Here is a 27,920-nt window from a genome sequence, read left to right as displayed (position 1 = left end):
GATGAGTGCATGCATCTGAGTAAGGTCCACGCATGCCCAGTAGAACAAGCTGCCTGTGTACATCTTTTTCCATCTGTGTACCTAAAGCAAATAGGTTTAGAGGTACTCTGCACTGGAGAGGCGGGCTGTCGGAGGATTCCTACTTCTGCAGCAAGTATTTAAACTTTTTCTTTTCCCCCATACCGGATACGCTTTAGAGTCCTTTCACACTACGTTTGTTGCAGCACAACACACAATATAATTTCAGCGCAGCACGATCTAATTATATTCCAATGGCGCTTTCACACTGGTGCGCCCGTGTGGTCTTGCCTATATAGGGAAGACCACACAAAATCTACAAGAACGTTTTTCGTCGCATAAGTCCAAAATTCGCAATCCGGGTTGCATGCTAGCGGTTGTGGAACATTTCCACTTGCATAAACACTCTTTCACAGCTGAGGGTAATGGAGATTGATGGAATCCTAGACACATGGAGGGGATCCAATAGAGATAGGGCCCTACTTAAAAAAGAAGCCTTTTGGATCAGGAAGCTCAACACTTGTGGGATAGGAGGTCTGAATCGGGATTTCGATTTGAGTTTTTGTATATGATGTGACTCTGTGACTTTAAGGGATTGCCTATGTCTGATGCACTTTATTTTAGATCTATGCTTTTATGTGACCTATCGGCGGACCAGGTAGGATAACCTTACAAGTTTTGCCCCTCCCTTTTCTTCGCAATTTTTTTTTTTTTTTTTTTTTTTTAGCATCGCATGCGACTTTATAGTCGCACCAATTGCACATGCTTTCTTATGTAGAAAGGGTTTACCCCTTTTACATTAATTTTTTTTTTTGCCATAGATGCAACCTTTTGATCGCATCAATTTACCAGCATGTGCCATCTTGTGGAGAGATATATATTACAGCCGTCAAGTGCTTTTATTGGACCGCATGCGCCGCCTGCTGCCACGAAGGCCCCTCATGACGCCATCACGCTCAGCGCTTTGTGGTCATTGACCCGGAAGCTACCTGAGCGGTGGGCGCATCTGCATGCGCATTGAAGGGGAGGCTAATTGGACGGCGCATCTCGGCTTGCCATCACCACCACTCCTCCTGCCGAGGGGGCGGCCTACCACATTTACCTGCCATTTGTTACTGCCTGGCTGAATATGTATATCACCGCCCCGTTTGGGATTTGAATATTAAGGGCGACAGTCTCCCATCAGGCCCGCTCTAGGACCCCGCCCAGGTGGGTGTATTTAAAGGTGTGTGTTTTTCACTTAATTTATGGCTACGAGCAGTTTGATAAAGGTTTTGTGAACCGAAACAGCAGTCGGTCACTGCTGCCACTGGGTACTATTAAAAAGCTAGAACTACAGACAGAGGTGCCGGTCTTTTTTGATTTGCTTAGTGTGAAAGTACCCTTAAGGGCTGAGGCACACTGGCTGTGTTTTGATTCTCATTCACTTGAATCGCAGTACAGTCACCACAATTAATTTTGCTGCAATTGGTTTTAAAAAAGGGAATGAGTTAACACAAAATGCAGCACAAAACACAGCCAGCGTGCATCAGGCCTAAAGTAGTGCTTCCCAAACCAGTCCTTAAAGCCCAGCAACAGTGCATGTTTAAAGGCACACATTACCCCATCTGCGAAAGAGAGAGTACACCGCTCTATGTTCAGTTTCCTGCAAAACAAGTTGGTAAGCTTTGAGGACAGGGTTGGGAAACCCAGCTTTTTTAATCCTTTATTTTTATTTAAAAAATCTTAAAAATGTAAGGACCTCAGCTTTGAAAGACTGGAGGTTGGCATCCCTGACCAAAGAAGAAAAAAAAAAAAAAAGCAAAGCTTATGAAACAGTCATTTGTCAATGCCCGTTTGAAGAATAATAAACATTGAAGTTCTGATCACCAGACTAGGCAGTGGATAACTTATACAGCTTAGTAGGCGAGACCAAGTGTTGTGCTTGTATGACGATGGACAAACTGGCAAAGAGAAAACACTCACCAAGCAATGCTGTGGTCTCCCCTGCGTCCTCCTTGGAACTACTGCACTGCTCTAAAGTGTTGCCTGTTGAAGAAGTAGGCAGGTTGTTTACTTCACTTCTGGTCTCCTCTTGGGCAAAACTCAAAGTCCCCACAGAGAGGCTGCTGCCAGCAACAGATTCAGGTACAGGGATCTCCTGTGGGTCTTCAGAATCCACCTGCAAGATTTTGATAGAGTTATAAAGCCAGCTACAGTAACTTCAAGCTCATAGTTAACAGTAACTTGCAATTCTGCGGCTAGAAAAATAAATTTATGTGAGCTACAAAGAAAGGTTCTGCGTAATTAAAACCCAATTCCTGGAAAGGTCTCATTTTAGGTTTGATGGAGTAGACTTTTATAGCTGTGCTCTGATTTTGAGACTTAAAATTAAATATCTTCAGTGTGAGATTAAACAGTCAAGAATACTGTGTGTAAGTAAAGAACAGTTAAACTCATACCAAGTTTTCCTTGCCGTCTCGTTTCCTGCCCCCAGGACTATCAAAGTTGGTAGAGCGAGATGTTCAAAAAACAGGAAGTGAACAAAAATTTTGCTAATGGGGGCTGTGAGGTACTAGCATCAAATGGTAGGCTTGGCAGACAATGAAACAGGCTCCATCACTGTTTCAAGGTGCAAAACGTGTTTTATTCCACAGCAAAGTGACACAAACAATTTTAACACAGGAAGTCCATAGCAAAGCAAGCCTTAAAGTGTACCAGAGACGGCGATAGCTTAAGAGTTGATAACTACCCCAGGCTTCCTCCAGTCCCTCCCCGTCCTCCCCTGTTCAGCTGCAATCAGCCCCGGTAACTGGCTCAGTCTCGTCAGTCGGGGTCTTCTGCGTATGTGCGAACCTCCTGCACATGCGCAGAAGACCCCGACTGAGCCAGTTACCGGGGCTGATTGACGAGGGACTCAAGTCCTTAGGCCACATACAGACATCAGACCATAGTCTTTGGAAAATGAAAGATCACAGACCAATCTTACCACCCTTCATGTAGTATAAGAACCATACTCTACTCAGTCTTTTCTATGGAGCTGAACTCCACATCAGGAAAAAATCTTTGCAAGATGCTGCACACACAGATGCTGTACAGACACAAAAGATCAGTATCTGCAAAAGATCTGTTCCTACCAAAAATCCATTCCTGCAAATTGCAATGATAGTCTATGAGATCTGCAGATCATCATACACACATGATTTAACTGACATTCATCTGCAGATCTGCAGATCTGAAAATCCATCCTGGTGGATCTGATCTGCAGATGAATGTCAGTTAAATCATGTGTGTATGATGATCTGCAGATCTCATAGACTATCATTGCAATTTGCAGGAATGAATTTTTGGCAGAAACAGATCTTTTGCAGATACTGATCTTTTGTGTCTGTACAGCATCTGTGTGTGCAGCAGCCTGCAGAGATTTTTTTTTCCTGGTGTGGAGTTCACCTCCATAGAAAAGACTGTGTAGAGTATGGCTCTTATACTACAGGAAGGGTGGTAAGATTGGTCTGTGATCTTTCATTTTCCAAAGACTATGGTCTGATGTCTGTATGTGGCCTTACGGGGCTGGAGGAAGCCCTGGGTGAGTATCAAATCTTTAGCCATTGCCGTCTCTGGTGTCCTTTAATATGCAGTGTGATATCAAACAGCAATTTCAATCCCAAAGTCCACATGAAAGGTGGCAGCCTTTGAGCAGCACAATTCTGGATTTCAGGCCCAGTGCACACCAAAACCGCTAGCAGATCCGCAATACGCTAGCGGTTTTGGGAGCTGATTTCAGAGCGATTCTAGGTATGTTCAGAGAGGTTTTCTAAACATACCTAGCGGTTTTGCGTGCGTTTTTGTGTAGCAGATTACACATTGTTACAGTAAAAGCTGTTACTGAACAGCTACTGTAACAAAAATGCCTGGCAAACCGCTCTGAACTAGCGTTTTTCAGAGCGGTTTGCGTTTTTCCTATACTTTACATTGAGGACGGAACGCTTCCGAAAACCGCAAACGCGCAGCAGGAGGCGCGTTTGCGGCTTGGCAAAAACCGCCGGTGTGCACCATCCCATTGCAATACATTAGACAAGCGTTTTTAGAGGCGGATGCTGCCGGCGGATCGCTCCAAAAACCGCTCGGTGTGCACTGGGCCTCAAACAGCAGTTTTTGTCAGAGTCTCTGACTAGTAGCCATGCTGCTCACACACTCACTCCCAACCAGGAAGTGATCACATCTTATTTGTCAGCTGTGGAGCTGAGAAGTTCAGGTAAATCCCGGAGTGCAATGCCACCCAGGATAGGACGAGGAAGCTTCCATCCTCTGCTTCTGGTCAGCTCCAGCCCAAAAGTGAGACTTAGCTATTCATATAACCAAGCCACACAAACTCTGGAGCTGCTACTGCATGTAGCGTCGGATCCTGGGTGCAACATACCTCCCGTCTACCAGCATTTCAGACAAAGTAAATAAATATTTTCTATTCACTGTGTCACAGGACATGCACACAACATTAACCCATTAGCATACGTAGCAAATATGTGGTTCAGCCAAAAGGTTTCACATTTTTCCAAATATCAGCAAAAGCTGTAAAGCTAATCATAGAACATTCGAAACAATCCTGGACTACCACAACCATGTGTACTGGAACCAAACCAAATACAATTCAACACTTGTAGGAGTCAGTTTGGTGTGATGCAGGCATACAGTAGTTTTGGAGCTGAATCCATGCAGAATGCCAGAGGCTCCACAATGAATAATAAAAAATAAGTCACCGGGCTGACTGCAATTCAGGGGGTATAAATCGATGGTGTGCTTCCAAACTTAAAAAGATAAAATATGTATTGGAGTAGTGTTCAGTTTAACCACTTAACGACCGCCTAACGCCGATAGGCGTCGGCAGGTCGAAGTGGTGTTATCATGGAAATGGCTGCTCATTCAACAGGAATTCGTTCGAAAGGAATTACTTTTGTCATACTCGCATGGGATTACTCTCACATACCAAAAACATACTTATCGTTTAAATGATTCCCTACCATCCATAAAAAAAAAAAAAAAAGCCCAAGACAGACTAGGGAAGGGACATAAAACTGAGAGGCAGTAGTGCTGTGAAAAAAAAAAAAAAATCTGGATATGCTCTGTACTGAAGCCTCTACATAGAAGAAGTGCATGAGAACAGCATTCTCTACCACATTATGTATTTATAAGCTCAATATACTCAGCAACAACGCTGAGCTTCAATTTTAGACACATTCAGTCTTTCATTTTTAGTGACTTTAAAACAGATCCAGACTTGTGAACTTCTGATGCTGAAAGGCTATTAGTCATCACTAATGACATCTGGTTGTGCGTCAGAAAAGTTTAAAGTGACTAGCTTTACCCAGAAAACAATGTTTCATCAGACAGAAAGAAGAAGCCTGTCCACCCTCCACTATCTACACCCCTCCCCCTTATGGTGTTTAGTGCCTCTGCATTCTGAGTCCAGGACTGTGTCACAGTTTATAATATACATGAGTGCAACATGAATGCCCCCAGAGAGTGTGCATCTCTGCCAAAGACTGTTCCAGTGACCCGACGCTGCTCCCCTGCTTCCAAGGCTGTGGCGTTGGAGCAATTTTGCGTACCCGGAGTTGGATATATCATAAACTGAGGAGTCTGAGTCTGATGATTTTGTATAAAATCCACAGCCCTGGTAAGTATTAGACGAAGGAGTCGGAGTCGAAACCATTTTGGGTACCCGGAGTTGGAGTCCGAAGATTTTTGTACTGACTCCACAGCCCTGCCCGCTTTTGATCAAACTTTTCAATTTATTTGAAGCAAAAATAGATCAAAATTACTATCAATGAGGCGTACTGTGTTATAGATTTCCGATACAATCGAGCAGAGTGATCGAATCAGAGCAGGAAAACCGATGTGTGTATGGCTTGCTTTATACGGTGGACAGCTGAACTGCACTATATTATCAGCATAGTAGTATATACTTTGGTTTTCTTTCAGATGAGAAATATTGTATGAAAACATATTTAGAGGCCTGGTAGGTATTGTGGCTTTCCTTACAAGCGTCTATCCCATTTTGCTGTTAGAATGTGACCTTGCGATCACAGCGGGAGAAGACCGGCATCTAATAAATTGCTGTGTGGCGGCTATTGCTTGAGGGCAAGACACAAAGCCCTTGCTGAAAAATGAGCTGACTCTCTTCAGAGGTAAGATGGGCGCAACGAGTATCCCGAGCATGAATTACCTCATTTAATCCCATCGCAAAATCGCACTTCAAAAGAGTTCCTTAACTACAGCTACCTAATTCAATTCATCCACACAGATGCCAGTCACTTTACCTGGAAGCAATCAACCAGGGATTTTATTGAGATCAGACCTCATTTTTCTATCATCACAAGCTCCATTACACCACAGGCCCTCTTGCTCTCCTTTCCGGAAGACAAATGGAGAAAGAACCATCAGATGGCAATTGGAACTGACAAATTACTGTGTAATCATTCTTGTGGTGAAGATTGTGGAAGTGCAAATTACAGATGTGATCTACATTCGGCACGTACATTGTGTTACGGACACAAAAATAGTCTTTTAGAAAAACATTTTAGGTAGCACGGAGGTGCCAAAAGACGAAAAGAACAAAAACCTCAAGTTTTAAATAAGACCAAGTTCTCTATGCAAGGTCAGTGTGTTAAGTCTGTGGGGGAAAGGGCTTACACTTAGGGAAAGAAAAAAAGTGTGCACCCAAGTAGGCTTTAAAAAAAAAAAAAAAAAAAAAAAAAAATTATATATCTATATATATCTATATATATCTATATATATCTATATATATCTATATATATCTATATATATCTATATATATCTATATATATCTATATATATCTATATATCTATATCTATATCTATATCTATATCTATATCTATATCTATATCTATATCTATATCTATATATCTATATATCTATATCTATATATCTATATCTATATATATATATATATATCTATATATATATATATATCTATATCTATATCTATATCTATATCTATATCTATATCTATATCTATATCTATATCTATATCTATATCTATATCTATATCTATATCTATATCTATATCTATATCTATATCTATATCTATATCTATATCTATATCTATATCTATCTCTATATCTATCTCTATCTCTATCTCTATATCTATATCTATATATATATATATATATATATATATATATATATATATATACATACATACACTTCATATAAAATCACTAGTGATGAGAACAGTGTCACCTAAACTTACCTTTTGAGCTTGGGTTATTCCAATCACTTCCAGCTCCTACAGGCATCTGGTGCACAAATGTATATACTCGATTATAAGTCTAGAAATTTAGGTCTGACTCACTATATCAAAGTATAGGGGGTCGACTTATACATGAGTCACGGTCAACACTGAGCACACTGAGTAATGTGTGTACTATTAGTGACATTCCCATTTGCAGCCATTGACACTTTCTTGATAATTGTGTTAAGACCAGTTCTTAGGCCTAGTGCACACCGGAGCGTTTCCGCTGCGGTTTGCAATCTGCTTGCGGGTGCGGATCCGCTAGGGTAATGTATTTCAATGGGCTGGTGCACACCAGAGCGGGAGGCGTTTTGCAGAAACGCATACTCCCGGGCTGCTGCAGATTTTGGATTGCGGCTGCGTTTCTGCCTCAATGTTAAGTATAGGAAAACCGCAAACCGCTCTGAAAAACGGCACTTCAGAGCGGTTTGCCAGGCGTTTTTTGTTACAGTAGCTGTTCAGTAACAGCTTTACTGTAATACATGAAATCTACTACACCAAAACCGCTAGACAAAACCGCAAAACGCTAGCTGAAACGCTGCAGAAAAAGAAGAAAAAGCGTTTCAAAATCTGCTAGCATTTTGCGGATCTGCTAGCGTTTTTTGGTGTGCACCAGGCCTTACTTGGCATTTCCTTAAACAAGGAAAGGGGTGGGGGGAATACTGGGCTGCATAAAGGAGTGAATAATTGCTGCACTTGGGGCCTGGAGGAGTTATTGGCTGCACTAAATTCAATTCACTTTATTGTCATTGTGTAACACAATGAAATTACTTTTCATGACAACCCCACGGTGCATATAGGGAACATAGTGATAGTAACAAGGAAGAGAAGAAATTATACAAGTATGCTAGGTATTACAGATGTTTAAACAATTTGTACACAGTGTTAATTTCAGAGAGGATTTAGAGTTCATCAAGTTTACGGCGGATGGGAAAAAGCTGTCTTTCAGTCTGTTTGTGTGTGTGCGGATTGATCTAAAATGTTTACTTGATGGAAGGAGCTCAAACAAGGCATTTCCAGGGTGAGTTGTCCTTGATAAAGAGACAGGAGGGGTTAATGTCTGCAATACTGTATGTAGTGCAATCATTAACCCCTCCTGGGCCCCAAGTGCAGGTGTTAATTCTTCCTAATCCCCAAGTGCAGCCATTGACTTTGCTGGGTAGACTTATACTTGAGTCAATAAAAAAAAAAATTCATCTTAAAGGTACACTTAAGCCAGGAAAAAAATAAGAAAAAAAAAAAAAGTCAGTTACTTTCCTGGGGCTTTTATTAGCCCCCTCCAGCTGTCCCATGCCCTTGCAGTCACTCACGAAGCCTCCAGTCCCCCACCAGCTAGTTACGTTTTCGCTGACAGGCCTGGCCATGAGTATTTTTCTTCACGTTCCCGTCCGCAATAGCGTCCTGCGCAGGAAGCTAGAGGATGGGAAAATGGAGAAAGATACGCGTGGCCAGACCGGCGCAGGGGCAGGAAGCCCGCCGACTCCCTGTCAGCGAAAACAAAACTAGCTGGCAGCTGGGGACCGGAGGCCCCATGAGTGACTGCGAGGGCTGCAAGGGGCTGGTAGAAGCCCCAGGCAAGTATAACGGATTTCTTTTATTCCTGGCTTAAGTGTTTCAAATATTGGGGTCGACTTATACACGAGGTCGTCTTGTATTCGAGTATATACGGTACATCACAGTCTAGATACCTAGTTGAGTGGAAGTGATGGATAGGACACAAATACAACAGATTTTATGAATACAATCTAGTGAACACTGCCATAGATGTTAAGTATGATATACATTCCCACTTCCACACCTCCTGCAAGGTAAGCAACTATACCAGTTCAAGCTTTGCAATTTTTACAAGAGAGTGCACCAAAATGCAGACCTTAATTTCATGCAATTTCCCCATGCGGCATGAAGCCCCACTCCATCTGCTGAAAAATGTAATTGCGGCACACATATTGAGGATGGTGCAAAAACACAATGCCAAGCAAGGGAAATTGTAATTTTAAACTGTTGTAAATAGAGATCAGAATTGTAGCGCAATTGTGATTCGCAGAGGAAAAAGGCTGTTACACATTACACACTGATGTTTTGAAAATATGCACTTTTTTTAATATGGACTTTTTCATACAGATTGCTGAACTGTGCATTTGTTGGGCAGTTCAGACTCTGTTCTACCAGCCCCTGAATGCTTTAACAATTGGTGTGGTTAGCAGGCAACAAAAACCCATCACATGCTACACCTGAACACGGCAGCAGCCATATTCAGTGGTGTCTCCATGAGACAGAAACCTTCCATATGCCTGTACCAAGCACTTCCCAGCGTCTGGCTGATGGTACACCAGAACAGCTGATGGCCAGATTTACAGCCTGCATCTGCCAGTGTGAGATGGGCCTGGATGCCCCCGTAAATCATGAATTCATGGTGCCACTGATATATCTGACTACATCGTTGTATTCTCAAACACACAGCTTATCAATTTCTACTATATGCTCTCCAAGTAAAGCACTCACCAGAATTCCAAGAGCTTTAATAACATCTAGTTTACACATAGGGCATGTTCTGTGTTCCAGCAGCCAAGGATCTATACAAAGCCTGTGGAAAATATGCCTGAAAAAAAGGAAAGATGCTGAGTAAGTCATATGAAGAAGGGAATACTTCATTTTCAACAGCAGAAACTACAGATATCGCACTCACAGAAGGTACCAGATGGTGGAGTTACTCCCCCCTCCCCTTCAGGGTACAATGGTTAATTTGCATATATTCAGCAGTGGTGCCTGGGAGACATCTCGAGCTCACTCCAACCTGAATTATCGCAAATTCTTTCTGTTTTAGGAAAGCAAACTTTTGTTTTTCTTAACATCTTAGTAAGGGGGCTTTTAGGACCATTGTAGTCCCTTACACACCCCAATGAGTTCTGGGTCACCATGAGCTTGCTGGTTAGTCTGTCCCTCCCCTTCAGATTGTGTAAAGTTGTAAAGCATGAAAATGTTGGCACTAGATTTCTAGGGGGTATTACATCTCACCAAAGCAATCTTCACTTCCCCAGCATGCTCTGGAACTAACAGACCAGAGAGCATTCAAAGAAATGAAGCGTTGTTCAGTCTGGCACTGCAGTGTGCATCTATGTATTCATGTGATGCATAGTTCATTGAATGCAGATAGGAATGGTATACTGTATATCAAACTTTGATCCTACCATGCAAGTGAGTGAAGGGGATAACATAGGGTGCTGGGCACTAGACGAGAGCCTGACGGCCGTTTCTTCTGAGGCTTACCCAGTGGTCATGTTCCCGTCTAGTCCTCAGGACTCACCTTCACTCAGTTGCATGGTAGGATCTAAGTTTGATGTACAACATACCATTCCTTTCTACATGCAATAAACTATGCATCGCATGAATAAAAAGATGCTTACTGCAGTGCCAGACAGAACTCTTCTTCATTTCTTTAAATCCTATTCAGATTGTGAAAACAGGCAACAAGCGCTCACCTGCAAGATCCCCCTCCCCTTCACAGAATTCTGTAAAGGTCCTTTCACACGCGGTCTGTTGTGTTATGTTGCGTTGGGACATTATAAACCCAATGTGATGCTATTGTAATTCTATGGTATGTCCACATTATGTGCGGTGGGTTCCATCAGAGAACCGGACAGCGTGCTGTGCGTTTATTGGGCAACATGCTTGTTTACAGGCACAGTGAAGCATACATTCAATGTACGGTATGCTTCACTGAATATTTCACATTGCACTTCTAACATGGATTGAGACTTTCCAGCAGTGTCTGGTTTCGATCTTATTCCAATGCAATATGTATATGAAAAGATTCAGGGCCGGTTTACACCGACAGCGGAAAAAAACACAAAAAAAACCAAAACATTAAAATACATTTAACTGATCACTTGTTCTGAGCTTCTCATTTAGAAGCGAAGTTTATGTGCTTTTGTATGTCATGCATGCAAAAATATGTTGCAAAAAATTTTTTTTTGTTAAAATGTAAAAGGACACACGGGCACCATGGAACTGTCCTTCACCCGTGCTGTGCATCACTTGTGCTCTGAATTAACGCTGACTGCAAATAGATTCAGTGTGAAGCAGCCCTTCCAGCCATCTTCATGTACCCGAGCTTGTACCCAATTTGTGGTGTGATTTCAAGGGCCCACCCGCCCTATTTCACCCACACGAATGCGGATCCGGAATCTGTACCTATTGAAATCAATAGACTGTTCATGCGCATGGGAAAATTCTGATGCACTGCTTCAGAATTCTGGACATGTCTGAATGCCCATAGCTATGCATACGGCTACAGGGATTCTGATGCGTAATCAAGTGCCGGAGTCTGTCCCAGAGATGGACGACCTGCACTAATGGAAACCTGCCCCTACAAAAAAAGAAGCCACGCCTACTGACTCATCAGCACCAAATATGGAGCTTATGACAGCAACATTTAAAGAAGAACTCCGTGAAGAGACACTGGATCAAGCATTAACTTGTACTTCATACTTTCTAAACAGTTTGTTTCTGCATTCATTTAAAAAGGAGATGACAAATGAGATGCTTGTAAAGTTGATACAAGTTTGATTTAATGTCTTGCAAGTTTATGGCATTTGGAACTGGACCAATCAACCGCAGAAGCTGGTTATTTTAAATAGTCAAACTCCAAACATTAGCATAAAAATTAGCAAGGTTTTTACCAACTCAAAATAATTAACATTTCATTAATCATCTCTCGTTTTAAAGAATCCCTCTAGCTAACCGGCCAACTCAACTGTCTAAATAAGTCCTGTCAGATAGATGGGCCTAATTGATTATTTCCAACAGGATTGATTATTTTTCCAACAGTCTATGCTAATGGTCATGGTTTCTAATCAGATGAGCCAAATGTTCTGAACTACTAAATATATAATAGGACTCGCCAGTGGTATTTATTATAATAAAAAAAAATAAAAAAAAAGGTACAAGAAATGAGAGGTGTAATACATACTTGCAAGGGAGGATGCGCACAACATCTTTGGGTTTGTAGTTTTCTATACATACTGCACAATTGTCTGCCTCTATATCGATTCCCTAAGATGAGAGGAGAGAACAGTGTATAGGGCAGATTCAATAATAACATGTCAAATCATCAAACACACAGCAACAAGTGAAAGAATTTAGCAGAGTGAGTCACATCCTGCACAGATCACATTGCAAATATTTCTGAGGACAAGCCCTTCATGACAACAGCTGGAGACAGCCGTGCTTCTCCAATACAGGAGACCTGCTTAAGTCAGACCAGCAGCAGCACTGGAAAACAATATACAATACATAATTCAGTTTAATGGATTGTGGAGATACACATATAGCTGCCTTAACTCCACGCAAAAGGAGGAAAACTTTCTCAATCAATACTTACATAAGGTAACATCTTAATAGGTTCTGCAAGCGGTATTAAACTAAATCAATGTACAGTATGCATCTTCCATCAACCTGTTGGACTTAAGTATTGTGCTGTTTATTTAGCTTGTCCTGAAGGGTCTGACTTTACTAATTGCTCTGGCTTTTAGAAAGGTCCTAGCAACTCTGTGGCCTGCACCTTAGCACCAACAATATCTATTAATAAGAATCTGCTGTAGCTGCAGTGCAGGCCACAAAGCATTCAGTTCTCAGCAGCAGAGCTCTAGCTGGGAACAGACACTTTACTGCCAGCACCATGCTTGCTGGAGGCATCTCTAGATCACAAGATCGACTTTTCCAAATAAAATTGCCCTGGAACAACCAAATCAAACAGAGTATGTGAGAAATAGTAAAGTTCTACATTCAGCTTCACCAACATGAAAGATATGGGAAGGCGAACTAGGGCTTTAAAGCAGGCAAGACGTTAGCAATGTGAAGGTCATACTACAGATCTGATGTCTTTAGCGGACTACAAATACATAGCTGGTCATAGCTCCACTAAACACCATTGTGGGGGTGACAAACGTGACTTGCTTCCGAGGGACTGCTCCCTAGCCCTGCATGCATTCATCCTTCAGCTACAACTGCAGGTGCCTCAGTTTAAAGCACCCGTGGCAATTTTGCATGTTCCCGTCTGCCGCAATGCATGCCGGGAGAATTAGTCCTTCAATATTGGGCATTATTAACAAAGCTTTTTCACCCGTTTTCCTCTGTTTTTACCTTATGTTACATTTTAAGCTTCTAAATAGCAAAAATATAATTAAGGTACGAATAGTAATATTGAAATGAAGTTAATCAGGAATATCTTACTTTGAGCGATTATTTTGCTTGTAAATGTGCTGGAAGGTTATTTAACAATTAGGCGATAAGTAATTTATGAGAAGTTTTTGTGAATAGAGCCCAATAAAAGTACATCTCTCACCCGGGAGATTTTCTTTTTACATTTAATTTAGTGCTCAGATTCCTTTAAAATTTAGTCTGAAGCTTTTTCATCTTAAAGAAAAAGATTTAACAGCACAAAGTGTAATTTACCTTTTCTCCTCTCTTCACCCTGTGCAACTGAAGCTGGCCAATTGCTTTTTTGGTTTCTTTACGGATTGCCTGCAAAAGTAGAAAAAAAAATAATTTATGTAAGGCACCATGTTTTAGCATTAAACAACATTGCTAGCACAGCTTGAATATAAACAATAAGGCTGTAGTCACAGTGGGACATTGCGTTTTAATGCGACGTTAAAGTCGCAACACGTCTGCGTTAAGAGGTAACGCACTGCAAGCAGTGAGTTACCACAACGCTATATTTTTTAATGCGACTTTAACACCGCACTGTGATCGGCCCATAGGATTAGCATTGCAGTAAGCTGTGTTATAAGACTTTATAAAGCGCGACCATAACGTCCCACTGTGAATGCAACCTAAAAGTAATTTCAGTGTTGTACTTGTCCTGTGAAAATTCAAAATTACCACATCAAGTACCGATATAGGGTTTAACTGCTCCATCCAATTTACAGAGGTGACCATTGATGCCAATACAGCTTATGAGTAAGAAACATGCATCAGTCACAACCAAAAGGTTCATCGATTTATATTCGGCCCCATTCACTATATGCATGTTTTGTGCAAGCTTGTCTACTAACTTATTTTACACTGACATTTTATATTACAGTTTTGTGCAATTATTATTTCTAGTTTGGCGCATACAATACATGGCCCAGTGTTGTCCTTGCACTGGCACAGCAAACAAATGCTTCATAAGATATTCAACAACTTTTCTTTTCTGACTGAATTAAATATCTGATTTTATAATGCACTTTACATGGAAACTGGCAATTCCTTGTTTTACCCATTACACATGTACATCAGTGTGTTTAATAACACTTTGGGGTCATGACCGAGACCGACATAGGTGTTGACTGGTGAAAGGCTCTAACTACTGTAATTTCACAGTGTTGTACGCTTACTCTGAAAATATTCAAGTACTGCATTTCAAGTAGATTAATGTTAAAGAGGAGCTGTTAGGTATAGGGTCTCAGAGAGAAAAAAAAAACACATCAGTAGCTAAAAATTGGCTGTACTTACATTACATATGCATTACACTGTTCACGTTTGGATTTCACAGAATTTTTACATAGTATTTGCAGAGATTGATGCTCCTGACCGCTCATGGCAGGTTCCATGTTTGACTGTCTTCTATGAAGCCAATTGTGATGTATTATCCTCCCTTACCCTGCTTCCTGATTGATGATCCTTTAGCCCTCCCAAGTTCAAGCCCTCAGACTATGCCACTAGTCTCTGGTCTGACGGGCATATTGTATGTCACTCAGCAAGAGTTGAGCAGAGGGGGGTATCATGCTGCCGGGGGGGGGGGGGTGCGGGCAATCGTCCTGGGGAGGCTGTCAGATGAACAGAGGTGAGCCGTTTAGCCGGTTTAGTTCTATACTGGGAAGTCCTGATCTTTTCAATGATTCGAATCGGATCATTGAACCAAATCTTTGAATCATTTGCAGCAGAGTGAGAGAAGCTGCAGTAACTGTTTCTTCCTGACATCCACTGTGAACCGAATCTCAGATGATTCGACTCACAAAAAAGATCCGGATCAAAGATCCGAATAGTTCATGATCCGGACAACACTACTGTGCAGTGAATATTAATTAGCCATGTGGCTAGGAACAATAGCAGACTTGTGCAGTATACTCTAACACAACATGTGCACTGTGAACAGCACATTGATTTTTCAGTGCTGTGAGTTGGGCTGCTGCTGTAACATGAGCCTGTAATGTCCCACTGTGAATGCAGCCTTAGGGCGGGATAGGGAAATGAAGGGGGGAGGGGAGGGCGGGATAGGGAAATGAAGGGGGGGGGGCAGTAGGGAGAAGAAGCAGCCCCAGCATGCTCTGCATTATCTGTTAGGCTGCCTCCTTAGGAGCTTGGGAGTAAAGAGGATTGCTATTTAGCCAACAACAAAGTAAGAGATTTTTAACTTCAGTATTGCATTTTTGGCTTCCTTCTAAACTGTTTAACACAGGAGAACAGAGGTTTAAATTAGCTTCTGTAGCCTAACAGTTACTCTTGAAAGGGAGCACGACGTGAGAGTGATATGATGGTTGCCATATTTATTTCCTTATAAACAATACTAGTTGTCTTTCAGTCCTGTGATCTATTTGGCTGCAGTAGTGTCTGAATCACACACCTGAGACAAGCATGCAGTTATCTTGTCAGATTTTTGTCAGGAACCTTTGATCTGTATTGCTTGTTCACAGTCTGTGGCTAAAAGCATTAGAGGCAGAGGACCAGCAAGCCAGATGGTGTGGTTTAAAATAAATATGGCAGCCTCCATATATCTTTCACATTAAAGCCCCTTTCCAGCTTCATGTTTCATTACATTATCGCCTCTCTCTAGTCATAAGTGATGACCGCTAATATTGAAAATGAGGTTTCAATGAAGCAGAGGCACGCCGTCATCTGGAAGGGGGAGGTGTGGCCAAGCGACAGATAACCACCCCACTTGATAACGATGTGGTTAAGGGTGTGGCCGGCATGCCTCAACCTTTCTACTGAAGAGCTTTGTGGAAGGAAGTAGCGTAGCCGGTGGGAGGGACAGGGAGGACAGACATCTGGATGCTGCATTTTGCATAATCATTTTTCATGTAAACTCTTTGTCCTTCCAGTTGTACAGGCATGCTCACATCTCTAGGTTTAGGAAATTAGTGTAAGCCTAACTCACTGGATCAAGTGTTTCTGGAAAAGGCGTACAAATATTTCCATACTGCACAGTCAGTGACCAATCATTGCAAAAACACAGCGTGAATTGCAATACATATGCATCATAATACATCCAATGCAATGTGCATGAAAACCATCGTGAAAAATCGTAAAAGGTAACCCCCACCCCACCGACAGCCCCAGGGCCGCTTAACGCCAATTGTCGTCAAGTCCTGGGGCGGGTTTTGCAGCGTGCACGCATCTCCGCTTGAATGACAGAGCTCCGCTCAGTCAGTCTCCCAGTGGCATTCGCCACTAGGAGATTGTTAGACACTGAAAGCTCACTCTATTTACATTATACAGCGCTGCGATCTATGGCAGCGCTGTACTGGGGACAGCAGTGTCACTCAGCTGTCCCCTGGGGAGGCTCAGAGAGTGAACAGCTCTCATAGGTTGATGCCTATAACAGCCGATCGCTGTGACTGGCTGGCGGGGGAGAAAGACATCGGGGCTATAAAGGAAAAAAAAAAAAAACATTGCCTGCAGCAGCGATCAGAGTCAACCAACAGAAAAGCTCTTGTAGCAAGCCAGAGCCCTAATTTGTAAAAAATAGCTTGGTCACTGGGGGAGGTGGGTGTAAAGCCTAAGGGCCCATTCAAGATTTCGGCAAAACGCTCAAACGCTAGCGCTCTTTAGAAGCGCTAGAGCAATGAAATCCTATGGTCCCGTTCTTACTTGGGCGATTTGCGCTAATCGCTGCAAATCACCCAAAACCGCTAAATACGAACGTGTAGCCTGCACCATTTTCAGGCGATTTCCCGGCGATCGTGTTTCAGTGCTATAGAAGCGCTAAACGCGACAGCTGAAAAAAAATTTCCAAGTGTGAATGGTGATTTTTTTCCAGTTAATCGCGCAAAATCGCCATATCAAAACGCTAGCAAAAGCACTGGCGTTTTGCGATCAGCAAATGTAAATGGGCCTTAAAAGACATAAAAATTAGCCATCTTGCTTGGCTGTGTGTTTTGACATGATGCAATGTAAACAATATTCTTGAATTGTTGTACTTACATTACTCTTGTACAATCTTGCTCTCAAAGTATATTGGAACAGAAAAAAGGTAGCTATCTCCCAGAGTAAAATGCACTATAAATTATTTTCACTTTATGTCGCTGTCACAGGAGGTAGTAGAAATCTGATAAATCTGGCAGGTTTTGGACCAATCCTTCTCATAAGGGATTTTCAGGCATTTCATTGCAAAAACACAAACAGTTGTTTAGTCCAACTGTTAAAATAATGTGCAAACAAGTAGGAAAACCGGCATCTTTGTATAGATTGTAGGGAGTGTTTTTCAAGAGAATAAAGGCAATACTGAAATTTACCCATGAGGGGATAAAATAGTCCAAAATCTATCAGCTTTTCAACAACTACTGTAAGCAACAGCAACATCAGAAAAAGTACATTTTATATGCATGTATTTTAAAATGTTACTATTTTTTTCACTATAGTTGTCCTGTAAGCGTACATACAAGAGGCGCTGCCATTGGAGGAAAGCTAGGACCAGCAGCAGTCACATGGCCTCTACCATTTCCTTCAAAATTGAAGGTAGTGAGGGCTATTTTTATTCAAGCATCTATTATAGAGCAGATGGAACGGGATGGGAAGAGCGAGTGTAGTGGAATGTGAAGAGACTGGTTTAAAGAACCAAGACATTTTGGGCCTGATACAACTCACGTCTTCTAAGTTTTCTCCTAGGTGATATTTTCACACCTTATCAATAAAATGTCTTTTCTGCCACCAGCAAGCAAGAAAACACACCAAACTATATTGTCAATACTTTTTCACGTACTTTGTAAAACCTTTTCATTTGCAGACTGCTAAAAAGTTATTTTAAACAGAAGATGAAAAATGATCTTGTAGAAAAAGTGAATTAAATAAGGGTGTAAAGCAAAAGTTTGCTGGACAGAGAAACTCCAAGAAGTTTCACTAGGTGGGATATTGAAAATTAATAACATGAACAACATTTTCTGAGATGCATATGCACTCACTGGGGTTCAGTAAGAAATCATGGTGTGAATTCTCACATTAATTACCCTTTGTTTTAAAATGTTCATTCGCTTGGCATTACAAAAATGTAACGGTTAAGGTGCATCTTGGGTCATATAAACAGAACAGTATTTACTTTCTATTTAGAGCTCCCCCTGCTTGTAAATACTTTAAAATGATAAGCTGGTCAGAGAATCATAATGGTGTAGTGCTAGAGAGGGATCAGAAATAACAGAGTATTCAGCAGGTTGTTTAGGGATCGGCAGAGCTAGAAATCATCATAAATAATGTGTGCACAAACACCACAAACTGGCAGTACACAGGATGTTTCTCAGGAACAGAGGATCACATGTACTGCATGTCTGATACGTTACTGGTTGGTATGACAGTCAGAATGAGTGATTGCACCAAAGAATGGATGTAAACCATGATTACCAGGCCTTAGCAGAAGGGTAGTTTCTTGCTTTTCATACTGGTTTGTAAAGATCAGGGTAATGCAAGTTTACAGGAGTAACATTGTAGTTAGCAGAGACAAGTTTTAACTGTACTGAATGAGTGGTTTCACGGGATGGGAAGCAGATGTGCCATCTGAAGTTGTCATTTTATTGTACAATGATGTTATGAGGTGAGGCTTAGCACTAGAGTTAAAAGGGAATCTGAAGTGAAAATAAAGTTATAATATAATGAATTGTATGTGTAGTACAGCTAAGAAATAGAACATTAGTAGCACAGATATGAGTCATTGTTTCCAGTGCATAAATCTCACTTATTCTCTATGCAAAAGAGCTTCTCTGAGCTCTGACTAGTAGGCTACAGTGCCATTTTCTGAAGCACTTGTACATCAAAGTGAAAGACAACTTCAGATAAGATTCCACTGCAGAGGAAAAAATACATATATCCAGGCACATCGCCTCTAGTTAGGACATTAAATAAGTTATTAAGGAAAGGGAGGTGCTGAAGGGGGTGTGGCTATAAAACAGCAAAAATATATTAACCCTTCGCATGCGGGAGTGCCTAACTAAATGTCCTAACTAGAGGCGATGTGCCTGGATATATGTATTTTTTTTCTTGTTACTGACCCCTGTGGCTAGGGTCTAATTCAGTGCACGCCCTCCTTCCCCTGTATGGGTTTGTCAGCATGCACACAGCTTATGCTGGTGTATGTGCATGGTGCACATGGACACATAACGTTAGCTCCCTTGTGCGATTAGTAAGATGCACTGTCTGTCCCAGGAGAGGACGTCAGGATGTGTGCTCCTAATCCATTGATAGGTTTGATGCAATGAATGTGTTTGCATGTCTGCACTATGCATGTTACAGGGCCAGAGTTAGGACACCTATGTTTACCTGGGTACTTCTGCGCAGTATAGGTGACTAAGCATAAGAATGCATTCTTCTGTGAACTAAAACCCCGGCTTTTAACTTAGCTGTAGGGATAACAGTTCCTGGATGAGTGAATCTGTGAATGCATTTGTTTGAACATTTGCATGCGAGAGTGCGAAGGGTTAATAGATTTCCACTGCAGAGGAGTTCTAAGGGTCATTAGCTCTGCTCTGCTAGTAGCTCTGTCAGAGTTTAAAATGCAGAGTGTAGTTTTTAAACTGCAAATATTAGAGAATGATGCTACGTCGTTAGCGGCGTTCGAATGCACGACGCAATACAGCGGGTATACATTACCTGTTCAGGCCGACGCGAGTCCCCTGGTCTTCTTCTCCGCTTCGGGCTCCAGACCGTTTCTTTTCCGCTTCGGGCTCCAGAGCTACACATAACTTACTGTCCCAGCAGGAAGTTTAAACAGTAGAGCGCCCTCTACTGTTTAAACTTCCCCTGGACAGGAAGTTCAGTAGCCGGAGCGGAGAAGAAAGCGGGCACTCGCGCCGGCCGGAGCAGGTAATGTATGCAGGTGGAGGGGGGGGGGGGGGGGGCGTCAGCTCCACAGATTGTAATAGGTTTCAGGCTGAAATCGATTCACAATCTGTTTGCAGTAAAAGTGGCCAATTGATCCCTCTCTGATCAGATTCAATCAGAGAGGGATCTGTTGGTCGAATCTGATGGCAAATCAACCAGTGTATGGCCACCTTTAGAGAAAAGAAAGCACTAACCCTAAAATCACAATAAAGTCATGTTCAGAAATCAATCATGTTGGCTAGTGTCAATTACAGATACACAGATAACTAATCCACCCAGCAGCTCAATCCAAAAAAAGATAAGTAAGCTGTGCAACAGTTAAACACATCTGGCCCATGAATAAAAGGGAATTCCATCCAGCATTTTGCTCTCCCATACTGCTTGTATTCAATTATCCTGATTGCCATTAGAATTTCACTTTCTGAAATGTTGGATTTAGTTGGGTTTTGAGAACATGACATTGAATGGCTATTGGTGGACAGTGCTGTTTGAGTGTTTAGATTGAACAAGGTGGTGTCCCACAAGTAATAACCAACCCTGGATTTGCAGACTTTTATATGGACTGCATGTCGTTCTCCAGTTCAGCTGATTATTTTAGTTATAATGCTTACATTGTAAATCTGTCACTAAAAACTCCTAAGTGCCATTCTCAGCTGACACTAAAGAATAACATTGTGACACTAAATAACATTGTAACAGACTGTTAAATGTTTAAAGTGACATAAAAAGAATCAAATGTAAACTTGTAAAATAGTAAGGGCCCGTTTCCACTATAGCTTTGCGGAATCGCCGGCGAATCACCGCAGGAAAATCGCATGCGGGTGCGATTCCGCATGCGTTTTTTGTCGCGATTTCGCATAGGTTAGGGTGATGCGATTTTAACCATGTCACTGCCTGTGTGAATTAACATGGGTACCTATGCGAAATCGCGGCAAAAACGCATGGGGAAAACGCATGCGATTTCCCTATTAAATACATTGCGTGCGATTCGCCTGCATTCCACATGCAGGCGAATTCTGAGGGCCCTACCCTGCAGATTTTTTCTGCACAGAAAAACGTGCAGGAAAACGCACAAGTGGAAACAGTCCCATCCACTTGTACTGGCTGTGCGAATCCGCATGCGGGCAACGCATGCGGATTCGCGATAGTGGAAACGGGCCCTAACAACCTTGCTCTATAGTGAATCTTCTACATTATAAAGGATCTTCTACATTATAAGCACATAAATTAACCATTACAGCATAGGTTTTGGGTCATTGTTCAATCTGGAACTAATCATTTGTAACTTCATAAAATGAAGCATGATAACACACGCCAAATGGTAAGGAAAAGGAGAAAACTCCACAAACGGGGTTATGCTCACATCAGATACCTCATACATAAATGAGACTAGTATCGCTGTAGTTTCATAAGCATATTCAACACGTCTGTACAGTCATTTCATTTTCAAAGCAGCCAGACACTTGTACCCTGCGGCATCTAGGTTACGTGACCACACACATGCAGTTGGGTCATGGGACACAGGCACCCTGGCAGCAATAAAGAGGACACAAAAGTAGCATGCCAGTGGACAGACGAGAGTGCCTTATTCGATCAAATACGCCAGGAAGATCAAGCAAGTCTACGCACCTTTATGCTGAGAGCAATGAAGAGTATTTATCTGTTTAAGAGCAAGAGAGGTGTTCTCATCAGCCACCCTGAACAATGAAGTGACACTTGTCTGCTCACAAAGCATTTGGCTAGGTTCCTACTTGTGCTGGATCAGGTGGCCAGCAGGAGCGGACAGTGTAGTGTCCACGCCAATGGTCCACTGTGATCCAGCTGGAGCCCAGGGAAGAGGAGTTACACCCCCCCCCCCCCACCCCATAGGCTACATGGGGAACAAATCAGCTCTTCCGGGATTACCACAGACTGCACAGAAGTGTGAGCCACTTGCTGCAATGGATCTGCACCTCCTGTTTCCAGTAACCTACTAATTATTTGGTTGCTCCCAAATAGCATGTACTAATTTGTGACTGCCTTTCCTACTAGGTCTTTACTAATTTGACCTACTAGGTCTGTACTAATTTGTCACTAGCCATCAGAATGTCATTTGTCCATGTAAGGATGCCACTATCCATGTGCAGATGCAGATTGCCTCTTTACTTTACTGCACATAGGGACCAAGGTGTAACCAGACTTCTCCAGAGCTGCCCATAGATAAGAACACACACTGGTATATGTGGTTTACAACTTTTTAGATCAGTTCATTTATGCTTCAAAGGACCACTGTCCTGAAAATCTTAAAATTTAAAATACACGTGAAGACATACAAATAAGAAGTATGTTTCTTCCAGAGTAAAATGAGCCATAAATTACTTTTCTCCTATGTTGCTGTAACTTAAAGTAGTAGAAATCTGACATTGCCGACAGTTTTTAGGCTAGTCCATCTCTCCATAGGGGATTCTCAGCATGGCCTTTATTCTTTAGAAAAGACACTCCCTGAAAAAGATTTATACAAAGATGCTGGCCAGGCTCCCTGCACACTTTTTTGGCAGTTGGACTGAGCAACTGCCATTCTCAAAGTGCTTTTGAAAATAAAGAAAACCCTGAGAGCCCCCCCCATGAGGAGATGGTCTAGTCCAAAACCTGCCAGTAATGTCAGATTTCTACCACTTACTGTAAGTAACGGCAACATAGGAGAAAATGAATAATGGCTCATTTTACTCCGTAAGAAACGTACTTATTTGTGTGCATTTACATATATCTTAAATGTTAAGATTTTTGCAACAGCGGTCCTTTAACCTTTTGGGGACTGCTGATAGTAAAGCCTACGCCGCTCTTGTGATTGTCTAAGCCTAATGCGGAATAGGATTTACGCGACCTGCCATTTTCACTCCCAATGTGATCGTGTGCACCCGAGAGGGGAGATTAAGCTGTCATTACAGCTGACAACTCCCTTCAGTGATCAGAAGCCATCGCAATTGACGTCTGATCACTACGATCGCTGGCGGATCTTAGTGATCACTGTTCGCAGCGGCTGTCTGAGAGGAAGAAGAGGACAGGGATTCACCTTCCTGATGTTCCCCCGGCGATCGCCACTCCCCTCCGCTCTGGCGGGCATCCCCACTTGCTCTGTGTTAAGCGTCAGGTCCCGACTTGAAGAAATCATCAAGCCGCAACTTAATGGCGTGCGAGGAGGCGGGTCAGAGCTGCTCATCGCTGGAGCCTGGGAGGAGAGTGAAGGCTGCTGGCAATACGGTGACACCATGCCCAGCTAGCAATACTAGGGATCCGGCTGCCTGATTTCCCCTCCCCCCCGCATGTAAAATGGCCTGGTTTAGGCATCCGGAAAAGGAAGGGAAGTTCAATAGGACGGCTACACATTTAGAAAGGGAGAGGAATCTACAGAAATAAAAGCCCTAGAATGGAACCCATAGGGATGAAGAAAGGGGCAGCAATATAAAGATCTGAATGTACGGTCCTCACTGATGTCCTATGCTTCATTGGGAGGTAAAGGAACAAAATGATAATGGATAGCAAACAAGGTTCTGAAAGTGGTGATCACTACAATGATTACCAAGGGTCCCCAAAAGGTTCATTTATTCTACATTATGTAATGTAAATTTCCTAGAATGTCAAATATAATTGACAGCAATGTTCATTGTGCTACTGGGTAAGCCAACAGCTTTATGTTATGACTGCACTATGCAATTTCTCGGCCTACGGCTGTGTGACAGGACAGCAGGGGACATGTGAAATACTGCCCGTATATTTCTGAACATTAGTTATATCATCATCCAGACATTTTGCTAGTATAAGCAACTAAGCTGTGATGTGGGAGCAGTTCAGAAATGAAATGCTTGTGCAGGCTAGATTGTCGTCCACAGTCCTAGACATCTCTACAAATTCACAGTCCACATAAACTGTGCACAAAACCCACTTTTGATTTAAATATCAACATGCAATATATTAGCCATAGTTACCTGATTTCTGTACTGATTTCCTGAATAGAGGAAACGCTGAATGTAGTAGAAAATGAGCCAAGCTAATGATATGATCATCATGGTGATAAAGGCAATTGCCACAAATACCACTGACTGACCACTGATAAATTCCTGGACGTGGCGGGTTCCTACAGTGATCGTCATCTTTACAGGGATGTTCCTTTTCAGGACCTCCATAATGTCCATTCCTTTTGGATAACTGACCATTATTACCACGGTGTTCCCAGTTCCTGCAGAAGGAAGCCACACATGAAGACATTTTTAATATTAAACCCAAAGAACCAGGCCAAAGCTCATGGTTAGTTGAGGCAACAGAACAAAAAATCATATCTAAGTTTCTTTCTTGGAAAACATTGGAAACAAAAAAAAACAAAACAAAACAAAAAAAAGTCCCTAAGCCATACAAACAGGACAGCTCTGGTGTGAAATCCAAGGAAACTCACATAGCTACAGATACTGCACTTATAGTTTAAAGTGAACCTCCGGATTAAAAATCTACTCAGCAGAACTGAAAAGGCTTGGTGTTTAACAGTTTCACAGCATCAGAACTTTGTTTTTCTTACCAAAGCATTTTTAGCTAAGCTCCACCCATCAAAGAAAACTGCCCGGGCTTTTTTTCCCTGATGCTGTACGAAGCATGATGGGATTTCCTATGGTATTCACGTTGCCTAGCAACTGGGAGGGGTGATCAGCACTCAGGACAGTTGGAACTGTGTCTCATGCTCCCTGTCACCTCCTTTCAACCAAAAAGATGGCTGCCCTCATGAAATCAAACATTTCCCTGTTCTTTTAAAACAGAGTGGGTAAGAGATTATATTACCTATCTATTTTAAACATAACTAATGTAACTTAATGACAGTATGTTTGTTTAGGCTGAAGTTCCTCTTTAAAAACCAATGTACTAATATCAGGCCCTGCTACATTTTATCACCTTGTTATGTAGGAATACACTCTAAACATATAACAGGTTAGAAACCCTTCAAGTGAACTTCTGCTCATCTTTTGTGATTCGGAGAAACTGGAGCAAAGCCTAGTATACACTTTCAATTTTGATTGGCCAATCACAGACCAATTTTACCACCTCCATGTAGAAAGTGAGTTTACCTCACAAAATCGGTTCACAGTTACATAGTTATTTTGGTTGAAAAAAGACATACGTCCATCGAGTTCAACCAGTATAAAGTACAACACCAGCCTGCTCCCTCACATATCCCTGTTGATCTAGAGGAAGGCGAAAAAACCCTTACAAGGCATGGTCCAATTAGCCCCTTAAGGGAAAAATTCCTTCCCGACTCCAGATGGCAATCAGATAAAATCCCTGGATCAACATCATTAGGCATTACCTAGTAATTGTAGCCATGGAGGTCTTTCAATGCAAGGAAAGCATCTAAGCCCCCTTTAAATGCAGGTGTAGTTTGCCATAACGACTTCCTGTGGCAATGCATTCCACATCTTAATCACTCTTACTGTAAAGAACCCTTTCCTAAATAAATGGCTAAACCGTTTTTCCTCCATGTGCAGATCATGTCCTCTAGTCCTTTGAGAAGGCCTAGGGACAAAAAGCTCATCCGCCAAGCTATTATATTGCCCTCTGATGTATTTATACATGTTAATTAGATCCCCTCTAAGGCGTCTTTTCTCTAGACTAAATAAACCCAGTTTATCTAACCTGTCTTGGTAAGTGAGACCTTCCATCCCACGTATCAATTTTGTTGCTCGTCTCTGCACCTGCTCTAAAACTGCAATATCTTTTTTGTAATGTGGTGCCCAGAACTGAATTCCATATTCCAGATGTGGCCTTACAAGAGAGTTAAACAGGGGCAATATTATGCTAGCATCTCGAGTTTTTATTTCCCTTTTAATGCATCCCAAAATTTTGTTAGCTTTAGCTGCAGCTGCTTGGCATTGAGTACGATTATTTAACTTGTTGTCGATGAGTACTCCTAAGTCCTTCTCCAAGTTTGATGTCCCCAACTGTATCCCATTTATTTTGTATGGTGCTAGACCATTAGTACTTCCAAAATGCATGACTTTAAATTTTTCAACATTGAATTTCATCTGCCATGTATGTGCCCATATAGCCATCCTATCCAGATCCTGTTGCAATATAACACCATCTTCCTGAGAGTTGATGATTCTGCACAATTTTGTTTCATCTGCAAAAATAGCAACATTGCTCACTACTGCATCTACTAGGTCATTCATAAATAAATTGAAGAGCACTGGACCCAGAACAGACCCCTGTGGTACCCCACTGCTAACAGTCTCCCATTTTGAGTACGATCCATTGACCACAACTCTTTGTTTTCTGTCCATTAGCCAGTTCCCTATCCATGCACACAGACTCTTCCCCAGTCCTTGCATCCTCAATCTGTTTTTTGTAATTCAGACTACTGCCAGTTCCCAGATGTGTCACGGAGCGCCCCTTTATAATTGTAATTCACATTGCGGTCTTTGGCAGTGCCCAAATTCTGCTCGCTGTGCTGCCCGCCCACAGTACTGGTCCAAGCCCTATCATATAGCCCTCAATTTCTACCATGCATTGATGATGAGAAAGTCTTAAACAGGCTGTCTGCATGTTGGGTTGATGTGGCTCTGTAAATTGTATAAAACTATAGGCTTGCTATACACCAGAGGTTCTGTATGTCAGCCTGGATTCAGGGGCATAAAGAGATAACTTGCATATTCAGGAGTGATGCGTCATGGGAAGTCACAATTGCTCACTTAAAGGAAACCTGAGATGGCGATAAAAAAAAAATAAAAAAATTATACATACAGTGGGTTGCAAAAGTATTCGGCCTCCTTGATGTTTTCCACATTTTTGTCACATTACTGCCACAAACATGAATCAATTTTATTTGAATTCCACATGAAAGACCAATACAAAGTGGTGTACACGTGAGAAGTGGAACGAAAATCATACATGATTCCAAACATTTTTTGCTAATAACTGCAAAGTGGAGCGTGCGTAATTATTCAGCACCCTTTGGTCTGAGGGCTGTCAGTTGCCCATAGACATTGCCTGATGAGTGCTAATGACTAAACAGAGTGCACCTGTGTGCAATATAATGTCAGTACAAATACAGCTGCTCTGTCACAGGCTCAGAGGTTGTCTAAGAGAATATTGGGAGCAACAACACCATGTAGTCCAAAGAACACACCAGACAGGTCAGGGATCAAGTTATTGAGGCTTAGGCTACAAAGATTTCCAAAGCCTTGAACATCCCACGGAGCACTGTTCAAGCGATCATTCAGAAATGGGAGTATGGCACAACTGTAAACCTACCAAGACAAGGCCGTCCACCTAAACTCACAGGCCGAACAAGGAGAGCGCTGATCAAAAATGCAGTCAAGAGTTCCACGGTGACTCTGGACAAGCTGCAGAGATCTACAGCTCAGGTGGGGGAATCTGTCCATAGGACAACTATTAGTTGTGCACTGCACAAAGTTGGCCTTTATGGAAGAGTGGCAAAAAGAAAGCCATTGCCAACAGAAAAGCATAAGAAGCCCCATTTGCAGCTTGCCGCAAGCCATGTGGGGGACACAGCAAACG

General features: G+C 42.0%; 2 protein-coding genes across 2 annotated transcripts in view; one reads left to right on the top strand and one right to left on the bottom strand.

The window, feature by feature from the left end:
* Window positions 1-18,141, top strand: part of CNOT11 (CCR4-NOT transcription complex subunit 11) — a 98,421-nt gene extending 80,280 nt beyond the window's left edge. Inside the window, exon 7 of the mRNA XM_068268262.1 lies at window positions 17,936-18,141. Within this exon, the coding sequence (XP_068124363.1) occupies window positions 17,936-18,103 (168 nt within the window). The 3' untranslated portion in view covers window positions 18,104-18,141. The remainder of the gene's footprint in view (window positions 1-17,935) is intronic.
* Window positions 1-27,920, bottom strand: part of RNF149 (ring finger protein 149) — a 76,461-nt gene that overhangs the window by 6,379 nt on the left and 42,162 nt on the right. Inside the window, exons 2-6 of the mRNA XM_068268267.1 lie at window positions 24,347-24,597; window positions 13,764-13,832; window positions 12,280-12,362; window positions 9,813-9,909; window positions 1,984-2,179 (exon numbers count right to left, since the gene is read on the bottom strand). Of these exons, the coding sequence (XP_068124368.1) occupies window positions 1,984-2,179; window positions 9,813-9,909; window positions 12,280-12,362; window positions 13,764-13,832; window positions 24,347-24,597 (696 nt within the window). The remainder of the gene's footprint in view (window positions 1-1,983; window positions 2,180-9,812; window positions 9,910-12,279; window positions 12,363-13,763; window positions 13,833-24,346; window positions 24,598-27,920) is intronic.

Source organism: Hyperolius riggenbachi, chromosome 2 (genome assembly GCF_040937935.1).
Source record: "Hyperolius riggenbachi isolate aHypRig1 chromosome 2, aHypRig1.pri, whole genome shotgun sequence".
Lineage (NCBI taxonomy): Eukaryota > Metazoa > Chordata > Amphibia > Anura > Hyperoliidae > Hyperolius > Hyperolius riggenbachi.
This window is presented reverse-complemented; position numbering and strand designations above follow the sequence as displayed.